Below are 27741 nucleotides of genomic sequence, written 5' to 3'. Positions count from 1 at the left end.
ATTTCAACTCAGCTCCCGCCCTGCGGCATCTGCAGAACCCAAAGCTTGCAGGAGAGTGTGGAGTGCCTGCCCCAAGCACAGTGTGCCTGGACAGGGCAGGGGTGCTTAACACAGATGTGCTGCGAGACCTGCAGCTCCCTTGCCTCAACCAACATTATAAAACGATTCCCTCGTGCTGACCTGCAGCACAGGCCTTGGCCAAACTCTCACTAAAATCCACTTCCAAGTGCAGAGAGGATGACATCCTCAGCTTCAAAGGGTCAAAGGTGACACCTTTCTCTTGGGGAAACAAACCACTCCAATGCATTTACTGATCTGAAACATGCGCAGGAACCCGGTGAAGCACTGGGTTCTCCTTGTTTCCTCCCGGGAAGTGGAAACCCTAGAGGGCTAGTCGGGCTGGGAGCTGCCCTCGGAGGACAGGGGAGCCTGGGAACTGGTGCTGGGCTGCAGGCTGGGCTCGCTCATGCTCAGCAGGTGGCTACTGATGACATTAAGCTCCTGGATCACCAGGCTCAGATCCTCGTGTAGCCTACCTATGGCATTCCTGACTTCCCCCAGGAGAACTTGAACGGAATTACTGGCTTCTGTTTCTTTAGGCAAGTTTCTCGTTGTCTGGAAGCTAGAACAGGACAGAGAAGTGAAGCAGTCTACATTTTGGGTGGAAAACTCCACCCAATTATGGCTAGAGATGTGACTTGTCTCCTTTTTGGCAGAAGCAGGGTTGGGTGGGAGAACTTCCAGCACGCTGAGGTTGCTGCTTTCCCCGGGAGTCTTGGCGGGCACGTGGTCGTCTCTGGAGGCGGCAGAGGCAGGCTGCTGCTGCGACAGAGGCCAGCAGGCAGGGCCGGCCAGGAGCGGAGGCAGGAGGTGAACTGACCTCTCTGCAGTGGTCAACTCCGGAGACGACACAGAGAAAGTGGAAAAGGAAGCTGTGCCCTCGGACGTAGCTGGAACTGAAATGTGGGAGGGAGAGAAGTGTTGCTTATTTAACACACAGGTGAGAGGAATAACTGGAATTATTTTATAAAATTTAAAGCTTACCTGGAGAGTCTCAACATACAGGAACTACTTAGATTTTTAAATGTTAAATCTTCATATTAAGTGCCCCCCGCTAAAAAAAAAAAATCCAGAGTGGGAAACCCAGAAAATCTTTTACAGACATAAATACCAAAAATACCAAGGCACTGAAGTGAAAATACAATGATCAGTGTTCACGTTGACTCCCAATCCCTGCCCAACATGCTCCGCGCTGCTGCTGAGTCAGACGGCGGGAAGGCGCTGACCTCCGTGCCACCGACTGGCAGCCTGGCACAGTGGCATTTGAAGCAGAAAGGCCTATGAGCCTGTCTTTCGATTCCTTGCAGAGAATATCCCACCTCGAGGGACCCCCACGTGGGTGAGATTGATCTTCTGTTCTCTCTGAGGCCAAGTGCCATCAAAACTGAGGTCTGACTCACCTGAGACCCACAACACTCCAGCACACCTACACAACTTTGCCAGGAAAGAAAGAGGCTTCTGAATCTATCTTCCAGGAGTCTAATGATCTCAGAAAATGTGAGCTTCCGCTCAGGCAGAATCCTAGCGAAGGTCACTTCCCTCTGACTTCCCTTCATGTCCTCATTTCGCAGCCTGTGCTGATGAACACGGATTCCAGGCCAGCAGGACCTGGCAGGTGTGTACTGCCCCCTCCCCAGCAGGGAGGAGAGGAACAAAGCCCACGACAGTCCTGAGACATCCATGGCAAACTACAGAGTGTTTTCCCAAACTTTTTCTTCTTAAACTTAAAAAAATATTTTACTTATTTTTTATCGGAAAGGCAGATTTACAGAGGAGAGACAGAGAGAAAGGTCTTCTGTCTGCTGGTTTACTCCCCAAACGCCCACACTGGCCAGAGCTGAGCTGATCCGAACCCGGATGGGAAGTGGAGCAGTAGAGACACGAACTGGCAAACATATGGGATCCTGGCACGTGTAAGGTGAGGATTTAGCCACTAGGCCATCGCAACAGGTCCTCCAACCATTTTTTAACACCCAGCTTTTATTTCTTCCTTGAAGTCTGTATTTACATTCATTTGTGTATGTGAGAAATTATTGAAATTCAATTCTATAGTCTTCGCAAGTAACTGACTAAACCTGGCTTTTTGTTTTTTAAATAGAAAAGAGTTGTTTGCTATAAGTCACAGTACATGGAAACGGACATTTATTGCTTAGCAGGCTTGACTCCTCATTATTATTTTGCTTTACATATTCATGATGCATCTAAGCTAAACTGCATCTCCTGTAAGAAAATGTGGTCAGGGCAGGTGGCTTCTATTCCCTGCTTTAGAGTCCTCCCCGGCTCACCTCCATTTCTTAGGAAAGTTTCCAATCATGAAACTACGGCTGCAACCACACCTGAAGAGGAGAGCAGGCGCTCTCATCAGCTGATGGGCACCCAAGCGAGCACACCTCGGTCTCCAGTCAAGCTTACCAGACACTGGCTCCGTCGGCTTAAAAAAGGTGGTGGGCAGAGGGGCAGGGGCAAATCGTGGGGGTGAAGAGGTGCATGTCCGCGGAGGGGGGAGCAGGGGCATGGCGAGTGGGGTCGTCTTGTGTGTCTTTTCAGAGTCACAGTGCTGCACTCAGAACCTGTGCACTGCCTGCCTCCCAGCATGCCTGCTGCGCTGGCTCTAGTCTCTCTAGCCCATGTGTCCTCTTGGTTTACTCTCATTGGGGTGTAGTGTATTCTTTTCAGGCAAGGGTAGGGGCTGGGGCAGGTACTTGCTGTCTGACAAGGTGGCGAATACGAAGAGCTCCCCCCCAGTTGTAGGCACCTGCCTGTGTTGCCTTACAGCTAGACAAGTGTTACACTGCTGGGAGAAAAGCAGCCAGGAGCTGGTGCACATTCTAGGCCTGGTTGATGCCAAATTTGTGTGAACTAATCAGTATGCCAGCATAGCTGCCTATTCTATTTATTTTAAGATATGTGGGGAAGGTGGGGGATTGCTGGGCCAGGACAGGCAACCCCAGCCCCCAGGCCAGGGGTGGGATTGGGATGCAAGGGTGGGCTGCAGTTTGCCTGGAGAAAGGGGGTCTGGAGATAGAGAGGGAGTGGCTGAGGGTATGTTTGACAGCACAGAGAGGAATGACTTCCGGGGCCTGCCATGGACTGGGCCACTGTACTTGCAGGTAGGCAAGGGAGCTGAGACAGTGGTTTAGAGGTGGGATACCAGAGGGCATGTCTTGGTCAGGCCAAGGCACCTGCCTATGTGGGGGACCTGGGCTGGACTAAACAGCATCATCTGTAGCCTGCTAGTGCATGCAAAAGCTGGGGTTGGGAGCATGCCTAGCTGGTGTAGGCTGCAGTACTGACCCATGAGTGCTGGAGCAGGGGTGGGCCATGCCAAGCAGGGTCATTTCACCCATTGGCACAGGTGGGACCCAGGGATGGGAGCAGGCCTGGTATGGGAACTAGGGGAACTCCCCTATTGGGCTGCAGCTCCTGCTGGGGAGCACAACTGATCAGTCTGGGGGTAGGCCAGGCTAAGGAGGGCTGCAATACTTGTCAGCCTTTGTGTCGGCCAAGTCTGGGGCCAGGCTGGGCTGGGCCAGGTTGCAGCACTTGTTGGCGCACATGAGAACAAGGCTGAGAGTGGCCATACCCAGATAGGCTAGACTACAACATCTACCAGTGAGTGTTGAGACTGCAGGCAGGCCATGCCAGGTTGGGTTGAAGCATCTACCAGTACATGCAAGACCTAGGGTTGGGAGCAGGCCTGGTAGGGAATCTGATGGCCTGTACAAGACCCACGGCTGGGAGTGGGCCTATAAGGAGTACCTCCAGGACTTCCCTGCTGGACCACTGCTTCCACAGGTGAATATGAGAGCTGGAACTGGGAGCAAGCCAGACTTGGCTAAGCTGTTGCACCTGATGGTGCACACGAGAGCCAGAATGGGTGCAGGTCAGCTGGGCTAGGCCTCAAAACCAGCTGGCAAGTGCCGGGACTGGCTATGAGTCATGTAAAGCTTGACTGCAGTACCCTAGCAGGTATAAGATAAGATAGGGGGCTGGTAGCATGCCTGGCAAGGGGACTGTGGGCACTTCCCTGCTCGGCTGTACCCACTGCTGGTGCCACATGAATCAAAGTTTGGAGTGGGCCAGACTGGACAAGGCAGTGGCACCTGTCAGCATATGTGAGCGCTGGGTCTGGGGATGGAATGAGCTGAGCTAAGTCACAGCACCCATGTGTATGTGTGAGAGTCAGATGTGGGATGGGCCAGGCTAAGTTGCAGCAGATGTTGGCATGTGCAAAAATCAGTGCTGGGGGCGCGTTTGGTGGGGAGTAGTAGGGATTAACCTGACTAGGCTGTGGCACCCACTGGAACGCTTGAGGACTGGGTCTGTGGTAGGCTGGGCTGGGCTGTTGGTTTGCATGAGGTAGAGGGCTGGAGTGGAACCTATCAGGTATCTGTGTCCATTGGTACGTGCACTGGCTGGTGCAGGTGACAGATCAAACCTCACCCTGCACTGGCTGGTACACACAAGTTAAACCTGATGTCATTTCAGATGAGGTATCATGGGGGACTTCCCAAATGGACCACTGAACTAAGACCTTGGCCACGGGAAAAATCACAGACTGCATTGTTCAACCTTGAAGTGCATGTACTGGGACTGGGCCTCCTCGGTTGCTGATGTCTGTGCAATGGACAATCTGTTCAGATACACCCCGGGGACATGACAGCCAGATGTTGAGTGCTTTGTCAGAGGATGGGAAGCAGAAGGGGTCGGACCACTCTCCTGGCCAAGCTTTGTGGTATGTTTCTGGGGCTGTGGATGCACTAAGGTGGATTTTTTTTCCCCTAATCAATAGACCTTGGAAAGACTTTCTCAACCATGGAGCAATCAACTTCTAAGAACTATCAAATCCACTCAAGTACACCCGTGGCGCACTCTCCCCTACACTGGGGTCTCTAAGGTGTCATCAAATGACTGTCATCTGTCCCTGGGTGCTGATGCAGTCTGACAGCAACAAGTGTCTCCCCTCCTCTTCTCCCCTAAGAATGTAGGAGGAAAAAAACCCAACAAATCTGTATCTCATCCACCTTCCTCCACACCTGACTCTCTCCCATCCTAATTAGAGAGAGACCCACATGGACATGCATCCCTCTCAATTATATAAACAATATTAAAAAATAAAAACAAAATAAGAATACCAACAGTTCAACTGCTTTTCAAATTGTTCTTTTCTACTTCATTTTTGGGCATAAACTGTGGAATAGGTTTTGTAATCCTATTTTAAACATAAGAGTACTTCTAAAAGTTCTTAGAAAATGGAATTAGAGAATATTTTGTTTTGGTGTACCACCCCCAATTGAAATCCATTCATACTAGCATGAAGCAGAGACATCTCAAAGGTTAAAAATCTACCCCATGCTCACAAAGCTAAGAAATGGCGGAGACAGGATTCAAATTTGCATCTCTTTGATGTCGAAGCATATCTTAGCCACTTCCATACTGTATTTCCATACCATTCTGCTATGTTAGAATTAGTGACTCCTTTAGAGAACTGCATTAAACTTTAAGCACACAATTCAGAAGGCAGGCAGGTTACCTGGATGGTGAGGAATGGTTGGTGGCTATGTTAATCTGCACCCAAAAAGAGCAGGACAAGAGGCCATACTTAACTTGTTTGAAAATTGTGACTAAGATGCTACCTTCCATTTCTCTTGCTGTACATGAGTTAGAACTGGATTTAACATGAAAAGGAGATTCTGCCCAATTAGTGAAAGAACTTCCTAAAATCTCAATTCTCTACACACACAATGAACAGGGTTGGGAAGTACTGAGTGTCCCAATGCTCACGGTGCCCGGGAAACAACCAGAATGACCAACCAGCAAAGATATGCCAGGCACAATGCAGCGTCAGGCGACAGAATGAGGCATCCCTGAGCAGGACACAGCACACCTGTGAGGGCCCTGGGCTCTGTCGGTTGCCAGGTGCTTGCTGATGCATGCTGCCGTGTGAGAGCCACTGTTTCCTGCCCACTGCCCACCTTTCTCTTGCTTTGTAGCTGCACCTGCTGACTCACTGGGCTGCCATCATTTACAGCTTTGCATCTTGTATTCACAGGCTACGTGATGCGTTCACTTAGAAGCCACTCATTTCTAATCGCCCCACATCAATTCACTTTTGTTCCCAAACACTCCACAGCTGTACCACACATTCCCAGCTGAAATTCAGGGCACATCTTCTTGGCCCACTGTCTCCCTTTCTCCTGCTCCCTCTGGAAGTTGTTTAGATATCTTGCTATCATCATCTGCTCCCTGCAGTCCACTCAACGGAGCTGACATGTAGCTAGTAGCACAGAAATGATGCAACAAATGATTGCTGTTTGAAAACCTTGTGAGGGACTGTAACAATGGCTCTATTGGCTAATCATCCACCCACAAGCACCATCATCCCATATGGGTGCCGGTCCTTGTCCATGCTGCTCCTCTGCTTGTGGCCTGGGAAAGCAGCGAAAAATGGCCCAAGTGTTTGGGCCCTGCCACTCCCAGGGGGATTCAAATGAAGATTTGCTTCCACCTGGTCCAAACCTGGCCACTACGGCCACCTGGGGTGTGAGCCAGTAGATGGGAGATCTCTCTCCTCTGTCTCTCCCTCTCTGCAAGTCTGACTTCCAAACAAATAAATATTCTCAAAAATAACAAGCAAGTTCTTAGAAATAGTTAAAAATCCTTATTTGCTATAAATGCGCATTTTCCTGTAAGCAGCAGGTCTTTGATCAGCTGGACACTCTAAACAGTTCATTGTACAACAGAGGGTTTTTTTTTCCATTCTCTAGTTCATCTCTTCCAGTCTTCCCAGCTGATATACATGACTGTCAAGTTAACTGTACACATACGCCATTCTGATTTTCATTCTGTGGTTAAAAATTCTAACAGTTTACACAAGTGTTCCTAGCAGGATTATCTGTAACAGCCAAAATGTGTACACCAGCCAGATGTTGACTGATGCATCAGCAAGATGTATGTAACTGGGTAGTGGTGTCTTCTTCAGCCAAAATGCTACAATATAGATGGGCCTCCAACAGCTCATGCCAAGTACAGAAGCCAGTCAAAATGCCACAGCTTACGCGACTCCATTTACATGAAATGTCCAGGAGGAGTAAATCCGGGAAGATAGAAGGGAGGTCAGGAGTTGCCAGAAGTCAGGGGAAGGATAATAGGAATGTGAGTGATGGGAACAGAACTCCCCGGGGTAATGAAACTGTTCTGGAATTAGTAGAGATGACAAGTCTAAGAAAACAAGAAACACTACTAAACTGTGACCTTTACAAAGGCATGCTTCAGGATATGTGAATTAGTTCTCAATTGGTAAAAAAAAAGTGTAACATTTACTGTCATTACGATCAGTAAACTACATAAAACAGATTAAGGAAGCCCCTACATCACGTATGCTAAACTTTGGATTAAAGATGTGTTTCCTCACTCGTCTTTGCAGCATTGAGCTCCCTCGATGTGAAAAATGGCTTTGGTGTGCCTTTCTGGCTGCACACAGCAGGCAGGGGCTGGCTGGCCTCCCCAGGGGCTCTACTGGAGTAGTGGCAGCTGTAGCCCTGGAGGGAATACGCTCTGCCACCCTCCTCCTCCTCTTCTTCTTCAGGGAAGCTGCTCATTACTCTGGCTTGTGCACCGCACAGAAAGCAAAGGGGCACGGCTGGTGCGGCTCCGCGTGTGGGTCAGGTAGGGCTCCTCTCACTGGAACGGCTTCTCCTGCAGCCCATTCTGCCCAGGGAATCCATGGGACAGAGCCCCAGGATGCAGCCAGGAGGAATGACCACCACGATTCAACACCACGGAGAGAATGAACCCAGTATGGTCAAACACATTTGCTGTAGCTGAGGCTCGTAAGAACAGAGATAGCTGGCTGCCTCTGTGTCTGGCTTTGAAATATCTACTAGTTCCCCTCTCCTTCTAGTGTGTGTGGTAAAGCTTCTAATGACTTGAAAGAACAGTTTGAACTACAGATAAATAACATGAAATTTAAACGGAGAAGGAATGACCTGTTCCAGGAACAGCTATTTATTACCAAAAGGTCAAGTGAGGTCACTGCAGCCAATCTGTTGCTCTTGCTCGGTGGAAATATGAACATGCAGTAGCTGGCCACCCAAGACGGCATCTTCCAGATCCACTAAAACATGAGCGTGCAAACAGTTTTCAATTTGTTCCGTTCAGTATCTCCAATCTGGCCCTTCATACAGGAAACAGACCCTGGCTTTTCTATCTTGTCCCACTCTGAGTGGTCCAGCGCATGGTGAGTCTAGCTGTCATGCTTTGACTCTCCACCACCTGACTGGCACCTGCTCCTTTCATAACTTGGCCACATCATGACTCAACTGTACCACTCTGAAATCTCCAAGCTCACCTGCCTCCTGCTTACTTTTGCTCCTCCCCGTTTCCTTTAAGATGCTGACATTTGCCTCCTCAGAGACCACAGGTTCACGGACCTTTCTCCCACCTCTATCACTGCCTGCCTGCCTCTTTTCTTACTTGTCCAGGCTAGACACCCCTTATTTGTCACTCCAACCGCTTTGCTGCCACTCCCTGGCTGCACACATTCTGCCTTACTGGGTCCTTTGTGGCATAGGCATCAGCAAACCTTTCCTGTAGAGGCCTGGAGAGTGACACTGGGGCTCTGTAGGGCAACGTCTGCTGCAGCTACACAGTGCTCTGGGGCTCGTGTTGCTTTTACAGACAGAAAGCAAAGGGGCATGGCCGGAGCGGCTCCGCGTGTGGGTCAGGTAGGGGTTCCCTCACTGGCAAAAGTGAACCAGAACAGCTCCTCCTGCACCCACCCCACCCAGGGAACCCATGGGATAGAGCCATGCAGTGGTGTCCTCTTCAGCCATGGTGTCTGTAGTACCAGAGCAGCTACAGGCAAGGAGCAAACGCTAGCCTGCCCGTGGTTGCATTCCGACAAACACAGGCAGTGGGCCGTGCGTGGCCCGCAGCGGAGCCCTGATCCTCTTACTGATGAAACTGCCACTCCTCCCTGCCTGAGCCCAGGCCCTGCAGAGAAACACGGCAGCCTGTGCACTGGGACCAAGCCTGCTCCCTCAGTTGGGGGGGTCTCCTCAGCATCCCCCTCTATCTCCTAGCGTCTCTCAGCCCTGAAACCCCTAAGGCTTGGCAGACAGCCTGTGGTGACACACAAAGCCCAACACACAATAACAACCCAGGCCTCCTTACATCTGATCTCGCCTACCCTCCTTCCTTCACGGCTCCCTCCACCCCCCGACCCCAGACGGGGAGCTTCTGTGCTTCTGGGTTCCTCAGACCAAGGTCCACCTGACATCCTATCTCCCTCTCTCTCTTCTCTGTGGCTCCTTTTCTTGCATGGTTTCCCATAGCAGCCTCTGGTTTTACCTCTAAAATCCATCCTATATTCTTAAAATGCCTCTGGAAGGCTTAAGACCTTAGTGACTTGCATAGTCTTCAAGGGAAAGTCCACACTTCTTGAGTGCTTGCGCATGCACGCACACACACAAAGGGGCTTTTGAAAGTTGGTAGGAAGTGAGAAAAAACTATAAATGTATTTCAAAACTTCTTTGCACCAAAATAAACTTATCCTGCCGTTACATCTCCCACAAACTTCCTGAAGCGCCCGTGCAGCCCCTCATGTTTTCCGGTGTTTTCTTCCATAATTTCCTCATGAGTATCTTCCCTTTCTGCTTTACTCCTTTGCTTTTAGTTCACATACTGTGTGCCCATGGTGCACAAGGCACTGTGCTTGGTGCTGGAAGCAACAATAAGCAGGGCAGAGCCTGGGCCCTGCCCTCAGGAGGCTAACGTTCCAGCTGGAGAGGAAGTCATGTTCTAACTCAGCACTGGAGCCAGGACAGTAAGGTGCCAAGACAGCATCCAACTGGGGTGCCTGGAAATCACACGGCAGGCAGGAAATCTTGAAGAGGCGATGCTTGTGCTGCCTTGGGAAGGGGGGACAGGACTGAGCTGGAGGCAGGGTGAGGTGGGGTGCTTCGGCCAGAGGGAAGAGCTGGTTGAGCCTGCAGCCATTACCAGACAATGGTGAGAAAGCAGGCTGGTGAGAGGCAGAGGCTGGGCCACCAGGGTTGGGCTGCCAGGGCTTGGCAGCTAGTTGCCTGGTACTCCGAGAGCATGCTCAGCAGTCCAGGCTTTGACAGCAAACACCAGGGACCGTGCCACTCTGGCTGCCCCATGGCTGCCACCTGGCTCAGTGACAAGTCCGCATGCATCCTCTGCCTGCATGCCCGTCCAGGAGGATTGGGGTTTAGCTGTTTCTGGGACTAAACGGGAAACTGCGGGGGACTCTGAGAAACAAGCAGGGGGATTCTAAGGTGAGGGGAGGGCCGAGGTTGTACAGTTCTAAGAAATGGAACTCAAATACGCGCACCTGTGTAACAAGAGCAAGTTTTGAAGCAGCGGGTCCGACTCTCAGCACATTACAGTGGCTATGACACCATGTCTGCTCTACAGATGCAGGTACTAACAGGACAAACACCTGCCGTACGAGGAAGGTCATGGGTCTGAGCCCAGGCAATCTGACTCAGTGTCTGTGCTCTCAGTATTAAATATTTTCACCAGAAATCCAAGACACCAGACACAATAAGTGAGCCACAAGATAAATCATTATTTTCGGGATGGGGGAAGTAGCCGCTGGGTAGGGAGAAAGCGGGGAGCATGGAGAAAGAGCAGAACAAAGGGCAGAGGCCCCTGGGTAGCCCACAGGTGGGGTATGGGAAGTGCGGGCTCAGGGCCTGGCAGGTGCGGCTGTCGGTGGACATCAGGGATGAAGGCCTCAGAGGACTGGTGAGCGGGCCGTCAGGTATGGGGGTCACAAAGTACAGGGGTTGGTGCAGGGCTCAGTGTCAGCCTACAGGTGAGTGGGCCTGACGGGTACTGAGATCCAGGAGATTCACGGTAGTGCAGGGCAAGCAGGTGTTCAGGGAGGCGCGGGTCCAGGATGGCAGGGTCAGGGGGCATTATACTCAGGACCTATGCCATTCAGCAAATGGGCACCTCTGCCTCATCCCTGGTGGGCCCATGCTTCTTCCCAGTAGCCCACTGTCAAACTGCGGCCTCCGAACCATGTCCTAAACAACTAAATACAAAAATGGCCCGGCCCTTGCTTATCAATACAGAGATTTCAAGAACTTGCAATAATTATTGTTCAATCTGCCAATGTCACACACATATTCTATCTCCCTCTTTCCTATTAACAAAATTATTAGGAGAAATTAAAGGCCAAATTAATTTTTTAAAGAAATAAATGATAAAACATTATAATTAAGAATGTAATAAGAGGCCAGCACAGTGGCTCAACAGGCTAATTCTCCACCTGCAGTGTCAGCAACCCATGTGGGCATCAGTTTGTGTCCTGGTCGCTTCCCTTCTGATTCAGCTCCAGCTCCTACTTATGGACTGGGAAAGCAGTCGAGGACAGCCCAAGTCCTTGGGACCCTGTATGCACGTGGGAGACCTGGAAGAACCTCCTGACTCCTGGCTTCAGCTCAGCTCAGCTCTGCTCTGGCTGTTGTGGCCATTTGGAGAGTAAACAGAGGATGGAAGATCTTTCTGTTTGTAAACCTGCATTTCCAATAAAAATAAATAAAAAAACTTAATTAAAAGAATGTAATAAATGGGACTGTAATAAATGGGTCTAGCGGATGAAGTCACTGTCTGCTATGCTGGCATCCTACATGGGCACCAGTTTGTGTCCTGGCTGCTCTGCTTGCGATGCAGCTCACTGCTCGTGGCCTGGGAAGGCAGCAGAAAATGGCCCAAGTGCTTGGGCCCTGCTACCCTTGTGAGACACCTAGATGAAGCTCCTGGCTCCTGAGTTTGGCCCGGCCCAGCCCTGGCAGAGGCAGTCACTGGGACTAAATCAGCAGATGGAAGATCTCTCTCTGTCTCTCCTTCGCTCTGTAACTCGTTCAAATAAATAAATCAACCTTTTAAAGACATGTAATAAGTAATTGCGTCTGTTAAGCACCACGGCAGTGTCTAGAGGGAAAGAACAATCCTGGTTCTCAACGAAGCATCCTGCTGACAGCCAGGGAGAGTCACCCAGGGGTCAGCGTTTCAGGAGGAAGTGGAACATGAGGAGCAGGTGTGCTTGACAGTCCATTCCTGCCAAAACTGAGCTGGTCCTCCAGGGAACTCATGCAAGAGCTCCAGCCCATGGGCCAAACGCTTTCCACCAAGCTCTCCTCTGAAAATGCCAGACTGGGGGCTAAGCATCAGTATGAATTTTGAGGAGGACAAACCACATGTAAACCGTAGAACTATTCCTATGTACATACACACAATATTCACAGGTGTACACACCTAATATCGATATGTATACACCTTAATATATATATGTGTATACGCATTTTCCCCAGTTAATTTGACAAACAAAAGCGTCACCTCAATTTTAACAGGCTGTCTTACCCATTCAACCGAGGTATCAAATCTATTGCCGGGGGCTAATGTTGTGGCATAGCGCCTAAAGCTGCTGTCTGCACTGCCGGCAATCCATATGGGAGCCTTTTTTGAGTCCTGGCTGCTCCACTTCTTGTGCAGTTCCCTGCTAATACACCTGAGAAAATAGTGGGAGATGGTCCAGGGACCTGGGAGACCCAGAAGTTCTTGGCTTTGGTCTGACCCAGCCCTAGCCATTGAGACCATGTGGGGAATGAACCAGTGGCTTTCCCTGTCTCTCTCTGTAACCGCTACCTTTCAAATAAAACAGATAATTCTTAAAAACAACAACATTTCCTTCATTGTTTATGGTTACACAGCAAAATTCCAAGAATGCTCTTGTTCTTATTTTTTTTTCTTTTAAAGATTTACTCATTTTTTTTGGAAAGGCAGATATACAGGGCAGGAGAGACAGACAGGAAGATCTTCCGTCTGATGATTTACTGCCCCAGCGGCCACAACAGCCGGAGCTGAACCAATCTGAAGCCAGGAGCCCAGAGCTTCTTCTTCCAGGTCTCCCACATGGGTGCAGGGTCCCAAGGCTTTGGACCATTCTCGACTGCTTTCCCAGGCCACAAGCAGGGAGCTGGATGGGAAGTGGGGCTGCCGGGATTAGAACCAGTGCCCATATGGGATCCTGGTGCATTCAAGGCGAGGACTTTAGCCACTAGGCCTGACTTATCTCTTAATTTCATTTTACCACAGACTTTTTGAAGTACCTTTATGTATGTAGAAAGCTAATGAGATTTAAAGGTTATTTTATTTATTTATTTTTATTGTTTGAAACGATTTATTTTTATTGGAAAGGCAGATACACAGGGAGGAGAGAGAGAGAGGAAGATCTTCCGTCCGATTGTTTACTTCCCAAACTGCTGCAACGGCCGGAGCTGAGCCAGGAGCCCCTTCCAGGTCTCCCACGAGGGTGCAGGGTTCCAAGGCTTTGGGCCGTCCTCGACTGCTTTCCCAGGTCACAAGCAGGGAAGTGGAGCTGCCAGGATTAGAACCGGCACCCGTTTGGGATCCTGGTGCATTCAGGGTGAGGACTTTAGCCACTAGGCAATCTTGTCAGGTCTAGAACTCTTTTATTCTTTGTGCTATGACATATATGAGAGGATTTCAAAAAGCTCATGGAGGGCCCAGCGGCGTGGCCTAGCGGCTAAAGTCTTTGTCTTGAACACTCCAGGATCCCATATGAGCACCAGTTCTAATCCCAGCAGCTCCACTTCCCATCTAGCTCCCTGCTTGTGGCCTGGGAAAGCAGTGGAGGACTGCCCAATGCTTTGGGATCCTGCAGTTGTGTGGGAGACCCAGAGGAAGCTCCTGGCTTCTGGCTTTGGATCATCACAGCATCAGCTGTTGCGCTCACTTGGGGAGTGAATCATCAGATGGAAGATCTTCCTCTCTGTTTCTCCTCCTCTCTGTATATCTGACATTGTAATAAAAATAAATAAATCTTAAAAAAAAAAGCTCATGGAAAAGTGAATTTAAAATATATTGATCTTGTTGTGAAAATAATTTAAATTTATGCATACTTTTACCATAATTTTTGCTTTAAAAGTTACATGTGCTTTTTTAATTAGAAGAAATATATATATGTATAATGTTTTATATTTACCAACATAGTTATAATTTCCAGTGCCTATCATTCTTTCCTGTTAATTCAAATAAATATGTGGTATAATTTCTCATTAATCTTAAAACATTCGTTCACCATTTCCTGCAATGTCTATTTGCTGATGCTCAGTTAAATTCGTATTCACTCCAAAACTTTTGGTTTTACTAGATATAAAATCCTGATACGCTTTGTCTTTCTTTAAAAACATTTGGTTGAGGGCCTGGCACGGTAGCCTAAGTGGCTAAAGTCCTTGCCTTGCATGCTCTGTGATCCCATTTGGGCGCTGGTTCTAATCCCGGTGGCCTTGCTTCCCTGCTTATGGCCTGGGAAAGCAGTCGAGAATGGTCCAAAGCCTTGGGACCCTGCACCCTCGTGGGAGACCTGGAAGAAGCTCTGGGCTCCTGGCTTCTTGGGGAGTGACCAGCGGATGGAAGATCTTTCTGTCTCTCTTTCCCTCTGTAAATCTGACTTTCCAACAAAAAAAGTAACTAAATCTTTATGAATAAATAAATAAATTAATTAATAAACAAATAAATAAAATTTTAAAAATTAGTTGAGAGACAAAGAGTACGCACACACTTTCATCTCCCATTTACTCATTTATTCCTCAAATCCCTACAACAGCCAGGCCTGAAACTGGGGCTGAGGCAGGAGCTAGGGTCTCAATTCAGCTCCTGTACATGGGTGCCAGGACCCGAGTGCTTCCCAGGTCTGTATTGCCCAGAAACTGGAATTGGATGCTGGAACTAGGAACAAACCCTGGCACTCCAAAGGCCTGCCCGAGATTCCATCTATTAACACTTGTGAAATGACTTTTTTGTTGTCTCTTGCTATATACTGCTTATAATGACAATCTAGAAATTTCTCTCGTATTGTTCCTCTGTACATGATGTGACAATATTTCCTCGCTGCTTTCAAGATTTTATGTTTGGCATTTAGTTGTTAACTATAATGCCTGGGTATAGTTTTCCTTGTATTTGTTCTTTTAAAAACTTAATTAATTTTTTTAAATGATTATTTTTATTTTTGATGATTTTTACATAGTTGATTCAGGTGATTAGGGTCAAGGGCTACAGGAAGGTGGGTGAGATCACCATTTCAACATTCTCTTTTTTTCCCTCCCTGTGTCTAGGGGAAGAGGAGAGACAAAGAGAGAAGACACACCTAGCCTCCCAAATACCTCTGCACACTGGGATGGAGGGCAGCCAACTGACCACCCCGGGGTCCCTGATGTGGGGCATGTTCTGAGGGTCCTGCTCATGAGGTTTCGATACTTCAACACTTCTGAATTACTGCTGATCTCGCCACTCCAAGCACAATGAAATCTCTCCAGACTCCACTGACATAGTCCACCTTAGAGTCTCTGTTTGCCCAGATATTCACTGCAAACACTTTGCTGGGGTAGTTGAGCCATTTGTTCTGTCCTCCGTCCTCTGTTGTGGTACCAGGTGTCCTCTGCAGACTCCAATGGACTGCCATATCCTCCATGTGCACCTGGATATGCTGTCCACTGCTTTGCTTGTATTTATTCTTAAGCTTGGAATTCCTTGTGTATTCTGGGAGTTTCACAAATCTGGGAAGTTTTTGGCTATTAACTCTTTAAATATTTTTTCTGCTCCTTTCCTTTTCCTCATGTTTTTTTGCCATGTTTTGAAAATACAATGACAACAAGGTGACTAGTTGATATTTTCCCATGAGACTTTAGATCTCTATATTTTGAACTTATATTTTCATTTTTCAGGTTGGATAATTTCTGTTTGAGTTCATTTACTTTTACTTTTTGCACTTTTCCTTATCTTCTAACTCCATTTTTTTTCACAAACTTCCTGAAATGCCCTCTTTGTTTGTCAAGTTTCTTTCTTACATTCACTCGCTGTACTTGAAACCCCTGCATGAATTCACAAGAGCTGCTCTAAGAACTTGGCTGCTGGTGGAAACATCTGGTCACCCAAGGGCCAGTTTCTATTGACTTCCGATATCCTCATCATGACTCATATTTTCCTATTTTTTCACATGCCCAGGAATTTTTTATTTTACACTAGACATTTGAATGATACATTGTAGAATTTCTGGATTTTGTAAAATTCCCCTGAATAGTGATTTTTGTTTCAGTAGGAAAGCCCGGAATTTCCAAGCTGTCACCCTTATGGTGAGCAAAAGCTGATACCTCTTTTCAATTCTTTTAGGCTTCTAGCAGAACTTTCAGTTTAAAGACTTATTTATTTCACTTGAAAGAGTTACAAAGGAGAGACAGAGAGCGAGATGTTCCATCTACTGGATCATTCCCCAGACAGTAGTGATGGCCAGAGCCGTGTCTGTCCAAAGCCAGGTGCCAGGAGCGTCTCCATGTCTCCCAGGTGGCTGAAAGGCTTTGGGCCATCCTCTGCTTCCACGGGCCAAAGCAGGGAGCTGGGCTGGAAATGGAGCAGCTGGAACTTGTATGAGCGCCCACATGGGATCCTGGTGCCACAGACGGAGAACTGACAAGCTGGCTACGCCACTGTGCTGGCCCCTGGAATTTACCTTTTGTAAATCAGATTCATTGGCTGCCCAGCTTACATCTGTAAGTATAGCACATTGTTCCAAGATCTGGGATGAGTTTGCACTTGAATTGGGAGGAGGTGCAGCCCTTCAGGAGTCTCCTTTTAAGGATTTTCTTCATAACTTCCCAGATTCTCTGTCGGCACTCTCTTCTCTCAGGCCACGTGGCCAGGAGGGCATCCTCAGGGTCCCCATTTCAGCTCTAAGACTTTCTTTTTTTGGTCTTGTTTTAAACAGCTATTAGTACTCTGATGAAATTCTCCATCTTTTCCTCTATTTTCTAGGTCATATTAACCATATTTTAAAGCATCTATGCATTACGTTTCAGAGTCTAGGTTACAAGTCTGTTTCCATTGTCGGATTCTCTCCTGTGTTTGTCCGTTTCCTGGAATAGGTTTTTTTTTTTTTTTTTTTGGTGCTGTTGAACACAATTTTTTTCCATTAGAAATTGCAGAAACTCTCACACAGGGATCTGATTGTCTTCTTGGGGCACTGGCAAACCCTCCCCTACTCTGAGGGAAGCTGGGCGTGTGAGCCTGCTCTGTTCCTGGGTTGCCTCACGCCCAGTGAAGCTCTGAAAGCACAGTGTGTTAGTGGCCTCTCACAGCAGGGGCCTCTATACTCTGGCCTGTTTTGAACTCTAACTCCTGTCTTCCGGCAGCACAGAACCATCCAAATCTTGGTTGGCTCACTGGCTTCCCAGAGGAGATTTCGCATTGAGCTTCTTGGCATCCTCACCCAGAACATGCGCAGTGATGCAATGAATCAGAGAATTTCTCTCCCGCATTTCCCTCCCCTCTGGCCCTGGCTCCACAGCAGCCGCCCATTCCTCCCGGCTTCTGAGCTTCTGAGGCAGACTGCACGCCCAAAGCCTCTGACTGTTGCTGGGAGTCTGGAGCCTCTCTCTGCGAAGAGGTAACTGACTCCAGGCCTCCTCCCGACAGCCTTCCTCACCTGGGATCTTCCTGGATCATCCTGCATCTGCCTGGCGACTTGACAATGACTTTAAATCAGCTTTCTACAACTTTCCAGCTTGAATGGTTATTTTAGGAGGAGGGGTCAGGTCAATCTATCTACTTCATTCTGAACAGAACCCAAAGTCCTTCTTGCTAACCAGTTTCAGACGAACATATTACTAAGTTCTGCTAAGCTTACTCAGTACACAAACAGCGCCCAAAGCATATTTTCAATTTCTCTGTGCTACTGTGAAAGGGATGAACGAAAAGCAGCAGCTTCCCAGGGCACAGCTTTGCAGAGTGTCACAATTACCATAACCGGGTCCCAGATGGTTTCCACACCAGTAGTTTCAGCACAAAGGTTAATTTGGTGATAGCCAAGAATCTGTTTTACTTCCTTTAGGCTGTTCAATACAAAAAAATTCTCAAAATGGTGGTAAGAATTTTCATTATTCATTAACCTTTCTAGAACCAAAGTAAAACTCTTTAACTTAACATGATACCTTCTACTGTTTGAATTTACAAGTAGCTTTAATCTCTATTTCAGGTAGTTTGAAAGATTTATGTTAAAAGCTTGCTATTTAGAGGCTGGTGTCTGGCCTGGTGCAATAGTGTAACAATTAAGGTCCTCACCTTTATCATGCTGAGATCCCATATGAGTGCTGGTTCTAATCCCGGCAGCCCCACTTCCCATCCAACTCCCTGCTTGTGGCCTGGGAAAGCAGTCGAGGACGGCCCAAGGCCTTGGAACTCTGTACCCGCATGGGAGACCTGGAAAGAAGTTCCTGGCTCCTGGCTTTGGATCGACGCAGCACTGGCTGTTGCGGCTCACTTGGGGAGTGAATCATACACGGAAGATCTTCCTCTCTGTCTCTCCTCCTCTCTGTACATCTGCCTTTCCAATTAAAAATAAATAAATAAATCTAAAAAAAATCTAAAAAAAAATGGAGGCTAGTGTCGTGGCATGGTAAGCTAAGCCTTTGCTGTGGTTTTAGTATCCCATGTCAGTGCTGGTCAGTGTCCCAGCTGCTCCACTTTTGATCTAGCTATCCTCTTATGGCCTGCAAAGGTGCTGGGACCCTGCACCCACATGGGAGACCTGGAAGAAGTGCCTCGCTTTGGGTAGGCTCAGCTCTGGCCACTGCAGCTATTTGGGGAGTGAAGCAGCAGATGGAAGATTCTGTGTGTGTGTCTGTGTGTTTCTCCTTCTCTCTGTAAATGTGCCTTTCAAATAAGAATAAATGAATCTTAAAAAATAAATTAGATGAGTTCTAACTTTGGAATACATCTGTAAATTTATTTATAAAAAAGCTTGTTATTTATCAGTTGGTAAACACTACTATCCATGAGAATATAACCACGATTTAATCTTTGAAAAATGCATAGGCAAATCATTATTCTACTAATTAACTTTAATGAAGGATGCATAATTATATAATGCATGCGTTAATAGCTGACAGCCCACAACCTCGAATTTCAACTAGCTTTGTCCAGTATCACCCAGTCTAAGCAATTCCAAAGCCTCTGGGAGACAGGAAAGGGAGGCGCTGCTTTGCTCCCTTTGTGTGCTGAGCACACAATGCCACCTGTGTCTGTGTGTGCATACACGCCAGTAGACACGGCCAGTTCTTTCTCATATGGCATCTTGGTAAGTAGCTCACATCTCTAGTAGGAAACTCTCACCCAACGTTAGTTCCTTTTAGTTTGCTGTGAGAACCTAGAGCAGTGTAGTCAGCGGGGCACCTGTAACCCATGGTAACGAATTCTTCATCAGCCTTTAATAAAACAGTTTGACAACGGAGAAGTATTTGGCATGTACATGCTAACATCATCGATGGGGAGCAAAAGGAAGTGGTGGTGGGAGGCAACACGGGAAGCATAGGAAAGGGAAAGGAGAAGACAGGTTTTCTGTTGCTAGGGTTTGTTTTTTGGAGACTCACCCCTGGTGGCGGAGGCCGGGTTCTCATCCGCCATGGGAATGCTCTCAGGTTCCGGTGGCTTCGGGCGGTCCTTGTTGATCACGACCTCCTTCATCGGGTTAAATGTTCTGAATGAGGGAGACACGTAGAGTGTCTCCACAGAGGCTTGGTTATAGAAGGTAGAGTCTGACTTGGAGATCTTGAAATTGCGGCTGATAAACTCTTCTTTACTTGAGTACCAGAATGTTGGCAGATCCGTCAGGGTCTCACAGCTTCCGGCAGCTGCCGTGCTGTTGGGAGGCATGGGCAGGGGGTCTTCGGTCACAGCACTTGTAATGGTACTGTCCGAACTCTGGTCCAGACTCACAGCTGTCTGGGGGGAGGGGCTCTTCTCCAAGGGAGCAGGCACGGCACCTACAGAACAGTAAGAATTCTACATAAAGAAAAACCCAAGACACGCCACCCAAACCCATTGCACTTCCAATAACCAGGATTTCCAAAGCCATAGCAGAACTCCTCCTATTTAACTCTCCTGCATTCATATTACACTTCTATCTGCTGCCTATTTAAAGCACACCCAAACTATAATTGCTGCCTTAGTCATTTGGTGGCTGCCTTCTCCCTCTCTTCCAACTGAAGTACAAAGCAAAGAGAGCTTCAAATAGCTTGCCTTCAAAAATTTCTGCCAGCACCCACGTATCAGTCTCTGAAACCACCATATTTTTAGTATCTTCGAATTCTCCTCCCTTACAAGACAAACTGGGGAAAATGTGCCGCACCCCACAGGTCATCCTCACCCAGCCCTGAGCTAGCAAAGCCTCCTTCCTGAGACATGGAGTGTCTTCTTCCCTCCATGTTGGCATGAAGGGACGTTAAAAAGCCTGCATTGGGTAGCAGCAAAATTATAAGTAAACCTTTTGTGGATAGGGAAGAAAAGAAACAATCTTCCAGGGTTGTGACAATGACTAGGATGTAAGTTCCTTGTGGTTTGAGATCTTTGTCCATTCTAATCACTGAGTTCATCAGAGTATCTACAACAGTGCATGGAATGAAACAAACAAGCAGCATTTATTACAAATAGAAGAAACAGAAGAAATTCTAAGAAACTGAGACTTAAGATGAACTTGATGTAGGCCTGTTTACTCAATCTAAGAGTCACAGGCCTGTTTGAATTTCCAGATGCAAATTGAGAACAATATTCTCAGTGCTTGGATTTTCTCTCAAATGATTTTACCTGAATCTGGAGTGGAAATAAAACTTATTTTGGGGAGGTTGGGTTCACCAAATTAGAAGTGTAACAAGATGATAAGAGTAAAAGGAAGGTTATATCATTTGAAGCTCCCCAAATGGGAAACAGAATATAGAAATTGTATAAACCACTATCAAGTGATTATAAGCTACAATGCAGATCATAACATACTTACAACACACATTTGTATGCAATCAGCACTTTCAGGAACTATCTTATTTATTTGAAGGGCAGAGTGACAGAGATGCATGGAATGAGAGGCACCCATCTTTCATGTTCGGCTCACTTCCCACATGGCCACACTTGTAAGGCTGCAGCCAGAAGCTCGGAGCTCCAGTCAGGTCTCTCACTCGGGGAGCAGGGGCCAAGAACTTGGGCCAGCACCTGCTGCCTTCCTAGGTGCTTTAGAGCAAGTTGGATTGGAGGCTAAGTAGCCAGGACTTGAACCAGCACTCTCTGATACGGGACGCTGGCTTGGCAAGCAGCTTCATCTGCTGTGCTACAGTGTCCACCCCAGGCTCTGAGCTATTAAAAAAGAAAGCAAAGGGTGGACGTTTGGCACTGTGGACAATACACAACTTGTGGTGCCTGTGCTTCATACTGGAGTATTAGGGTTCAATGCTTGCATTCAAGTTCAGCTTCCTGCTAATGTGTGTCCAGGGAGGCAGAGATGATGGTTCAGGTTCTCGAGTCCCTGCCATCCATGGGGGAGACCTGGCTGGAGTTCTGGGCTCCTGGCGTCAGCCTGGCCCAGCCCTGCCTGCTGTGGGTCTTTGAAGAATGAACCAATGGAGGAAAAACCTGTCTCTGTTGCATTTCTTTCTGCCTTTCAAATAAATAAAATTTACAAAAGAAAGAACACTTTCTTTGACTCTAAAAAACTTCCTTTCTATTTTCAACCCCAGTTGGGGGCCAGAAGAAAGTTGCTGGTGAACACCACAGAATTAGACAATAAAGCAACTTATTTTGCTGTCTCCACCAGGAATTCTATCTTTTGTTCAAACTTCTGGCTTCTAAAATTCAATTCAAATATCACTTGCTCTGACCCTTCTGCACCCCATTCTCTTCCTGTTCTTAGCATCTCCTGCTCAGACCTCGTGCTTAATTATAACACTTGGTGTGATGTGTTCCAAGTCCTGCCCCTCCCCGACAACAACCTTCTTGACAGACATTATTAGGAGCTATCTTTATATACCAGCACTTAGCAGCGACCTTCCTAGAGGACGGAGTCAGGCAATGCTCTTTAGGTAAAAGGAAAAAGACCGAAGCACACAGATGAAAAAAAGCAATGCCAAAGTAAATACAGTTTAACTTTTTACAAAAGATTTATCTATTAATTTTAAAGGCAGTCATAAACTGGGACAATTCAGAGTGACAATGTCTTTCTGAAGAAAATATTTGTAACAACAATTAAAATTTCAAAATTAAAATGTATAAAGTTGTCTATATGACTGTCACTTTAATATCTAATGCGAAATATAAATGTTAGGACAAAAAAAAAAATAAAACCCTACAAGAGAAACAAAGCAAACTGAGGCTACTCTATCCCTACAAGCCTCTTTCCAATACCCAGGAAGAATTGGCTGCATTCTTGCTTGCTTAAACTTCAGTTAAAACTAGTAACTTTTTAAATTAATCAAATGCTATCACCTTAAAGAATCCTGATGAAACCAAGCCTGTCCTGGGACAGAATTTCCTTGAATTGCACCGAAAAGGCAGAGAAGACTGGAGTGAGTTAATTTGGTCAGCCTGCTTTATCTGGTTTCTCATTTTCTTTCAATTTAAACCTGAATGCCAAAGAGCTTTGTTCTCAAGTATCTATCCAACTGACTCCTACATGGGAAGCTTGCTGTTCAATTATGAGACTGAATCCAGTTTTCTTTGTTGTACAGTGCTTTCAGACCTGTCAATGTGCTTGATTAATGCAGAATAGGACCTCGAAACATGGCTTTTATTAAAGCTAGTTTGATTACTGGTAGTTATCATGTAAGGAGAAGCTTATTCTCTGTGTAACATCAGGCTGCAAATTCCAAGTGGATTGTCCTGCAAAGGTCTGACAGAGCAAAGCATGGTGAAACCAAACCAGCACTACCAGCACACAGCAAAAATGTCTGCATGCTTCCAGCCTGGGAAAAGAGGGAATATCATACTGCTAAAAGTGCTAGAATGTTCTTGCCAATGTGCAGGTGATGATGAAGTCGTGTCTGAGTTGAGGCTTCACCTCTTTTCATTTTCCACCAACTGCACTGCCTTGTTTCAGGTACCACAATCATTGCATGTTAGTTGGTATTCATTACTGAGAACCTAATAATGGGTGTTATGTCCCAACAGAGCCACTGCTGAGCTGTATTCTCTGTTGGTCTGACACATAGCATCCAATTAGAGTTACAAAGTAGAGAGCTGGCAGGCATGACAAAAGATGGATGCCAACACAGGTCTTTCTGTAGCTTAAAAATGTATAACTGAATGAATTTCTACTTTAGTGATTAAGTTAATCAAAGGAAATAGGAGCTGGAGGTAATAATAAGGTCATTTTGCTAAGAGGCCAGTTAGGAATTATTAATATAGAGGGTGTTTTAAGCTGCTCATTAACATAATGGTTTAAAGTAGACTAGGCAATTTAAACTACACACTGCAAGCAAAAAATACTCGTAACATGTTTGACATGAAAATCTTAATTTTTTTTTCTTCTGGTAAACTTGTGTGCATGATCACAGGTTAGAACAGTTACACTTTCCTCAGGAGCTGTCTGGTGGGGGAGGAGGGCACAGTGCATGTGTGCCAAGTTGCAGGTCCCCAGGATTTCAGCATAAATCATCACATTTCATGGTACTGTAAAAATAATAGCCCATGTTTGAGAACCACGAACCATGGCATGTAGTCGTGACTTGTTCCAATGTAAACTTGAGATCATGGTCTAATCTCTCATGTATGGACACACATGAAGGCTGTTTTTTCAAAAACCTCTTGCAAGTGGGACAGCTAAAGACTTTCACGGCACAAAAACCAGCCGTACGAACAGATTCTAACAGGAGTTCAGCATGCTTATCATAATGTTTTATACCACAGTTAGCTTAAAAACTGTGATTTCCTCAAACAGACTGCAGTCACCAACCTGAAGCAGAGACTGTCTCTGTGAGCAGGTGATCCCTACTTCCACGCACTGGCCTCTTAGGCTTGGGCTGAAGGAACCTGGTCTCCCTGCTCCACAGAAAGCATTCCAGCAGGTGCCTCAAGACCGATCTGGATATTGACAATAAAACACTACAGATGACAACGGAAGTCAGGAGTCACAGCTTTAATTTTCACACATGTTAAGTGTGTGAAACAGTACCTGGCTGCTGGGTGTTGTTGCCTTGAAGTGGTATGAAGCCTGGAATCCTGCCGAGGTCTGCAAGGCCCTGCCTGGAGCCAGGGGAACCTGAACAAGGCAGGGACCCTCCTCCCCCTGGAAACTGCACAAAGCCGCCCTGCTCCCCTCAGGCTGAGGTGCAATCTGACACCAGCAGAACAAACAATAAGTAACCCTAACTCTCAAATGTTTTTCCCAGTAAATGGACACACCAATTAATAAGGCTTGTTAACTTCAACTAGGAGTAAAAAAAAGTCTAAGCCTGCAACAGACACATCATTTAAATTCTTAATTCAAAAAAGTGTTATTATGATGTATTAATGCTCCTTTATTCAAAAATGAGCCAAAAAGAGGCCTATTAAAAGTACAAATATTACACTACAGAGTTTGTTTCTTCAGAAACAACTTACTGCAAAGCAAAAAGGACACATAAAAAGTTGCTCTTTTTATAATTCCTTGCTTATATTTTCATGATTTACAGTGCTACCATGAAATTTATCTACTAATGTTTCATTCATTCTCTCAGGCTAGCCTCTTGTATGTATTTTCACTCACGTAACAGGCATGCTTTGGACGGACCCTGTACTGTGCACCGTGTTTGGGAATACAGGAGGCAGTAACGCTAGCCCAATGAGGCCTTTAGATACTGGAATTACCAAACCAAGAAGATACAACAACTGCAGGTATACTTAACATGGTGAAAAATAAAATCTTTCTAAAGATAAGCCAGAAATATGAAATGAATAAGAAATAAAATGAAACAGATTTGACAAAGATCCAAGAACTTTCTCTAAAAATAAAACTAAAATAACTTAAATTAGTGGATGAAAGATCAATGGCAGTTGAAGATAAAACTGGGATCTGGATGACAGGTTTAAAGGAATTACTCAGACTCAGTGCAGAGATCAAAGGGCAATGACAGAAGTGAGATTCGGAGAGGGCAGACGACCACATGTGCGCCCCAGCTCTCACTCCTGCCTGATCCCCTGCCACCCGCTCCACACGGCAGCCACTCTGCAGCCTGACACCTCGGGTGCTGTCACCCCTCTGTGCTTTGCCAGGGTCTGCCCTTTTATTGTGTTCTCTTTCCTCATTTGGAAGTTGACTCCTCATCTGCTGATTGGACAAGTCTTCCTTACTCTGTCTATGCTCCGTTCTCTCGGGTGTTAGCAAGCAGACACAGCCAACTGTGTCTCTTCCTTACCTGGCCACTGTTGTGGTCACCGCTCAGTTTTTTGTTGTAGCTTCCTTGACTAATATGGCCAGCTATACTGTCTGTGTGTCAGGAACCCAAATTTTGGCTCCTATGGAGCGGATGTGGGGATTTTTCAGCACACTCTGAGAGTCTCCTAATTACATGATTTCCTCTTATGGGACGTCTGGGTATAGTTCAAATTATTCCAAATCTTGGATTTTTAATGTTTGCATCTGGCACCTTGGGGCTGGGTTATTGGTCAGTGCTAAGATCTGCGCAAGTGCAACTCCGTGGTCTGTGTGCCCACAGATCCCTGTGCGTATCCTCAGCTCTCCACTTCCCTTAAAGACATTTCCAAAACCTCACTGCTCTCCATCTAACCTCACTGAACCATCTTTGTCAGTCTTTTTCCTTCTCACATTCAGCAGGTGTTGTCTCCCAGATTCATCAAGATGGCTGTTTTTTAAATGGCTCTGCTTCTACTCCTCATCCTAAGACCTTTCCCTCCGGCCCTAGCTTCAGGACGCCTTCCTGCACCTGTCACTGGCTCATCCCCTCAAACCCCTCCTTCTTGTCTGCAACTTCTTTTTCACCGCTTCCTGCCTCAGCCCACAGAGCTACCCAATCTCTCACTGTATTTTTTCATTTTATTAAGCTATAACTGACAAATAAAAATCATATATAGTTACAGTGTACAACATGGTTGCTATATATATCCTGTGAAGTGGTTAAATAGCTAATTAACATTTGTAAATGTTTAAGATGTACCATTTTAAGTATTACAATACATTTTTACTTACTAGAGTCTCCATATTGTACAATGGATGTCCAGAATTTATTCACCTTTCTAAACTGAAACTTCAATAACCTGGTGACCATCATCTCTCCCAACCTCCATCTCCTGGAACCCAACATTCCACTCTCTGCTTGTCTGACTTGTCTTCCCAAAACACAAGCAGAAGTTTGAAGTCTGATGTCTTGGGGTTAATCACGGCAGCTAGGAGGTGGGGCCGCTGGAGGTTGTTAGGTTAATGGGAGCATGTGTGTGCTTTCAAGAAGGGTGTGTGTGCTTTCAAGAAGGGTGAGTTGTTTGAGTTCAAGCTTAGTCTAGCTTCTCTCTCTCTCTCTCTCTCTCTCTCTCTCTCTCTGCTCCCATGTTCATCATTTGATTCTTCCTCCACACCCACCATGCCAGCCTCCATCAAATTCCACTGCAAGGCCAGCCATTCCTTTGATCTTAACCTCCAGATCCTAAGCTGAAACTAGCCTTCTGTTTCCCAGAAAGCTCCTTCTGGGTATTTTACTCAAGGTAATGAAAAGCAGACTAATGGCAACTCAGCTATTTTTAAATTTTTTTAAATTAAATTTATTCATTAATTACATTGTGTTGTAATTACATAGAATCTGGGATTCTCCCCCCACCCTCCCCCCATGGTGGGTTCCTCCACCTTGGCAACTCAGCTATTTTAGATCCTACATAGAAGTGGAATCAGAAAGTAGTTCGTTTTCTGTGCCTGGCTTACTTCACCTAGCATAAGGTCCTCCAGTTTCATCCAGGCAGCCTCAAATGACAGGACTGTATTTTCCTTAAATGCTGAATAGCATTTCATTGTGCACATAAAACATACTTTATACATTTATCCATCGACAGACACTGAGGTTGATTGTAGATCAAGGCTATTGTAAATAAGGCTGCAATAAATGTGGGACTATAGCTGCTGCTCTGACACACTGACTTCATGTCCTGGGCATGTAAACAGTGGGAATGCTGGACCACATGGTAGCTCTGTGGCTAATCGCCTGAGGACAGTCCTTTCCATTTTCAATGTTTCTTTCCTGGGCCTGATTGCTGTATTTATCTTTCTCCTGGTACACAAACTCAACACATTGAAAAAACTTTTTTTTGCCATTGATTTATTTTCTCCTAATGTTCCATTCTGCTATTTCATCTGCAGCTGTGCTATGAGACCACCACTGGCTCCTCCCTGTTAAATCAGTGAGAATGTGTCAATCCAAAATCTCAAGCACTTGATTAATTCTTCTCTTTAACCTGCGCCCTTTACTTTCTATACTTACTCATTCAAAAACACATTAGGCTGTGTGTCACATGCTCGCACAAGCTCCAAGAACACAATGGTGAACCAAAAGACAAAGCCTTTATTGCCTTGGAGGTTACATGATAGTTGAGGAAGAAGGCATGAACACTCTGACAAGGATTTACATGAAGGAGATCAGATGGTGGCTGCTCCTTGCTAATGGCCTGGGAAAGCAGAGGAGGATGGCTCAAGGCCTTGGGCTCTTGCACCCATGTGGGAGACCTGGAAGAAGTTCCTGGCTCCCAACTCTGGCCATTGTGGCCATTTGGAGAGATCTCTCTCTTCTCTCTCTCTCTCTCTGTCTCTCCGCCTCTCTGTGCAAATCTGCCTTT

The 27741-nt window shown here is 46.4% G+C and overlaps 1 protein-coding gene across 1 annotated transcript in view; it reads right to left on the bottom strand.

Moving 5' to 3' along the window:
• Positions 1–363: 363 nt before the first annotated feature.
• Positions 364–27741, bottom strand: part of ENTHD1 (ENTH domain containing 1) — a 128237-nt gene continuing 100859 nt past the window's right edge. Inside the window, exons 8-10 of the mRNA XM_058673448.1 lie at positions 27364–27379; positions 19539–19931; positions 364–956 (exon numbers count right to left, since the gene is read on the bottom strand). Coding sequence (XP_058529431.1) covers positions 391–956; positions 19539–19931; positions 27364–27379 — 975 coding nt within the window. The 3' untranslated portion in view covers positions 364–390. The remainder of the gene's footprint in view (positions 957–19538; positions 19932–27363; positions 27380–27741) is intronic.

This window comes from Ochotona princeps, chromosome 15 (assembly GCF_030435755.1).
Source record: "Ochotona princeps isolate mOchPri1 chromosome 15, mOchPri1.hap1, whole genome shotgun sequence".
In the NCBI taxonomy this organism is placed as follows: domain Eukaryota; kingdom Metazoa; phylum Chordata; class Mammalia; order Lagomorpha; family Ochotonidae; genus Ochotona; species Ochotona princeps.
The sequence above is the reverse complement of the archived record's forward strand: the minus strand, read 5'-3'. Positions and strand labels throughout refer to the sequence as shown.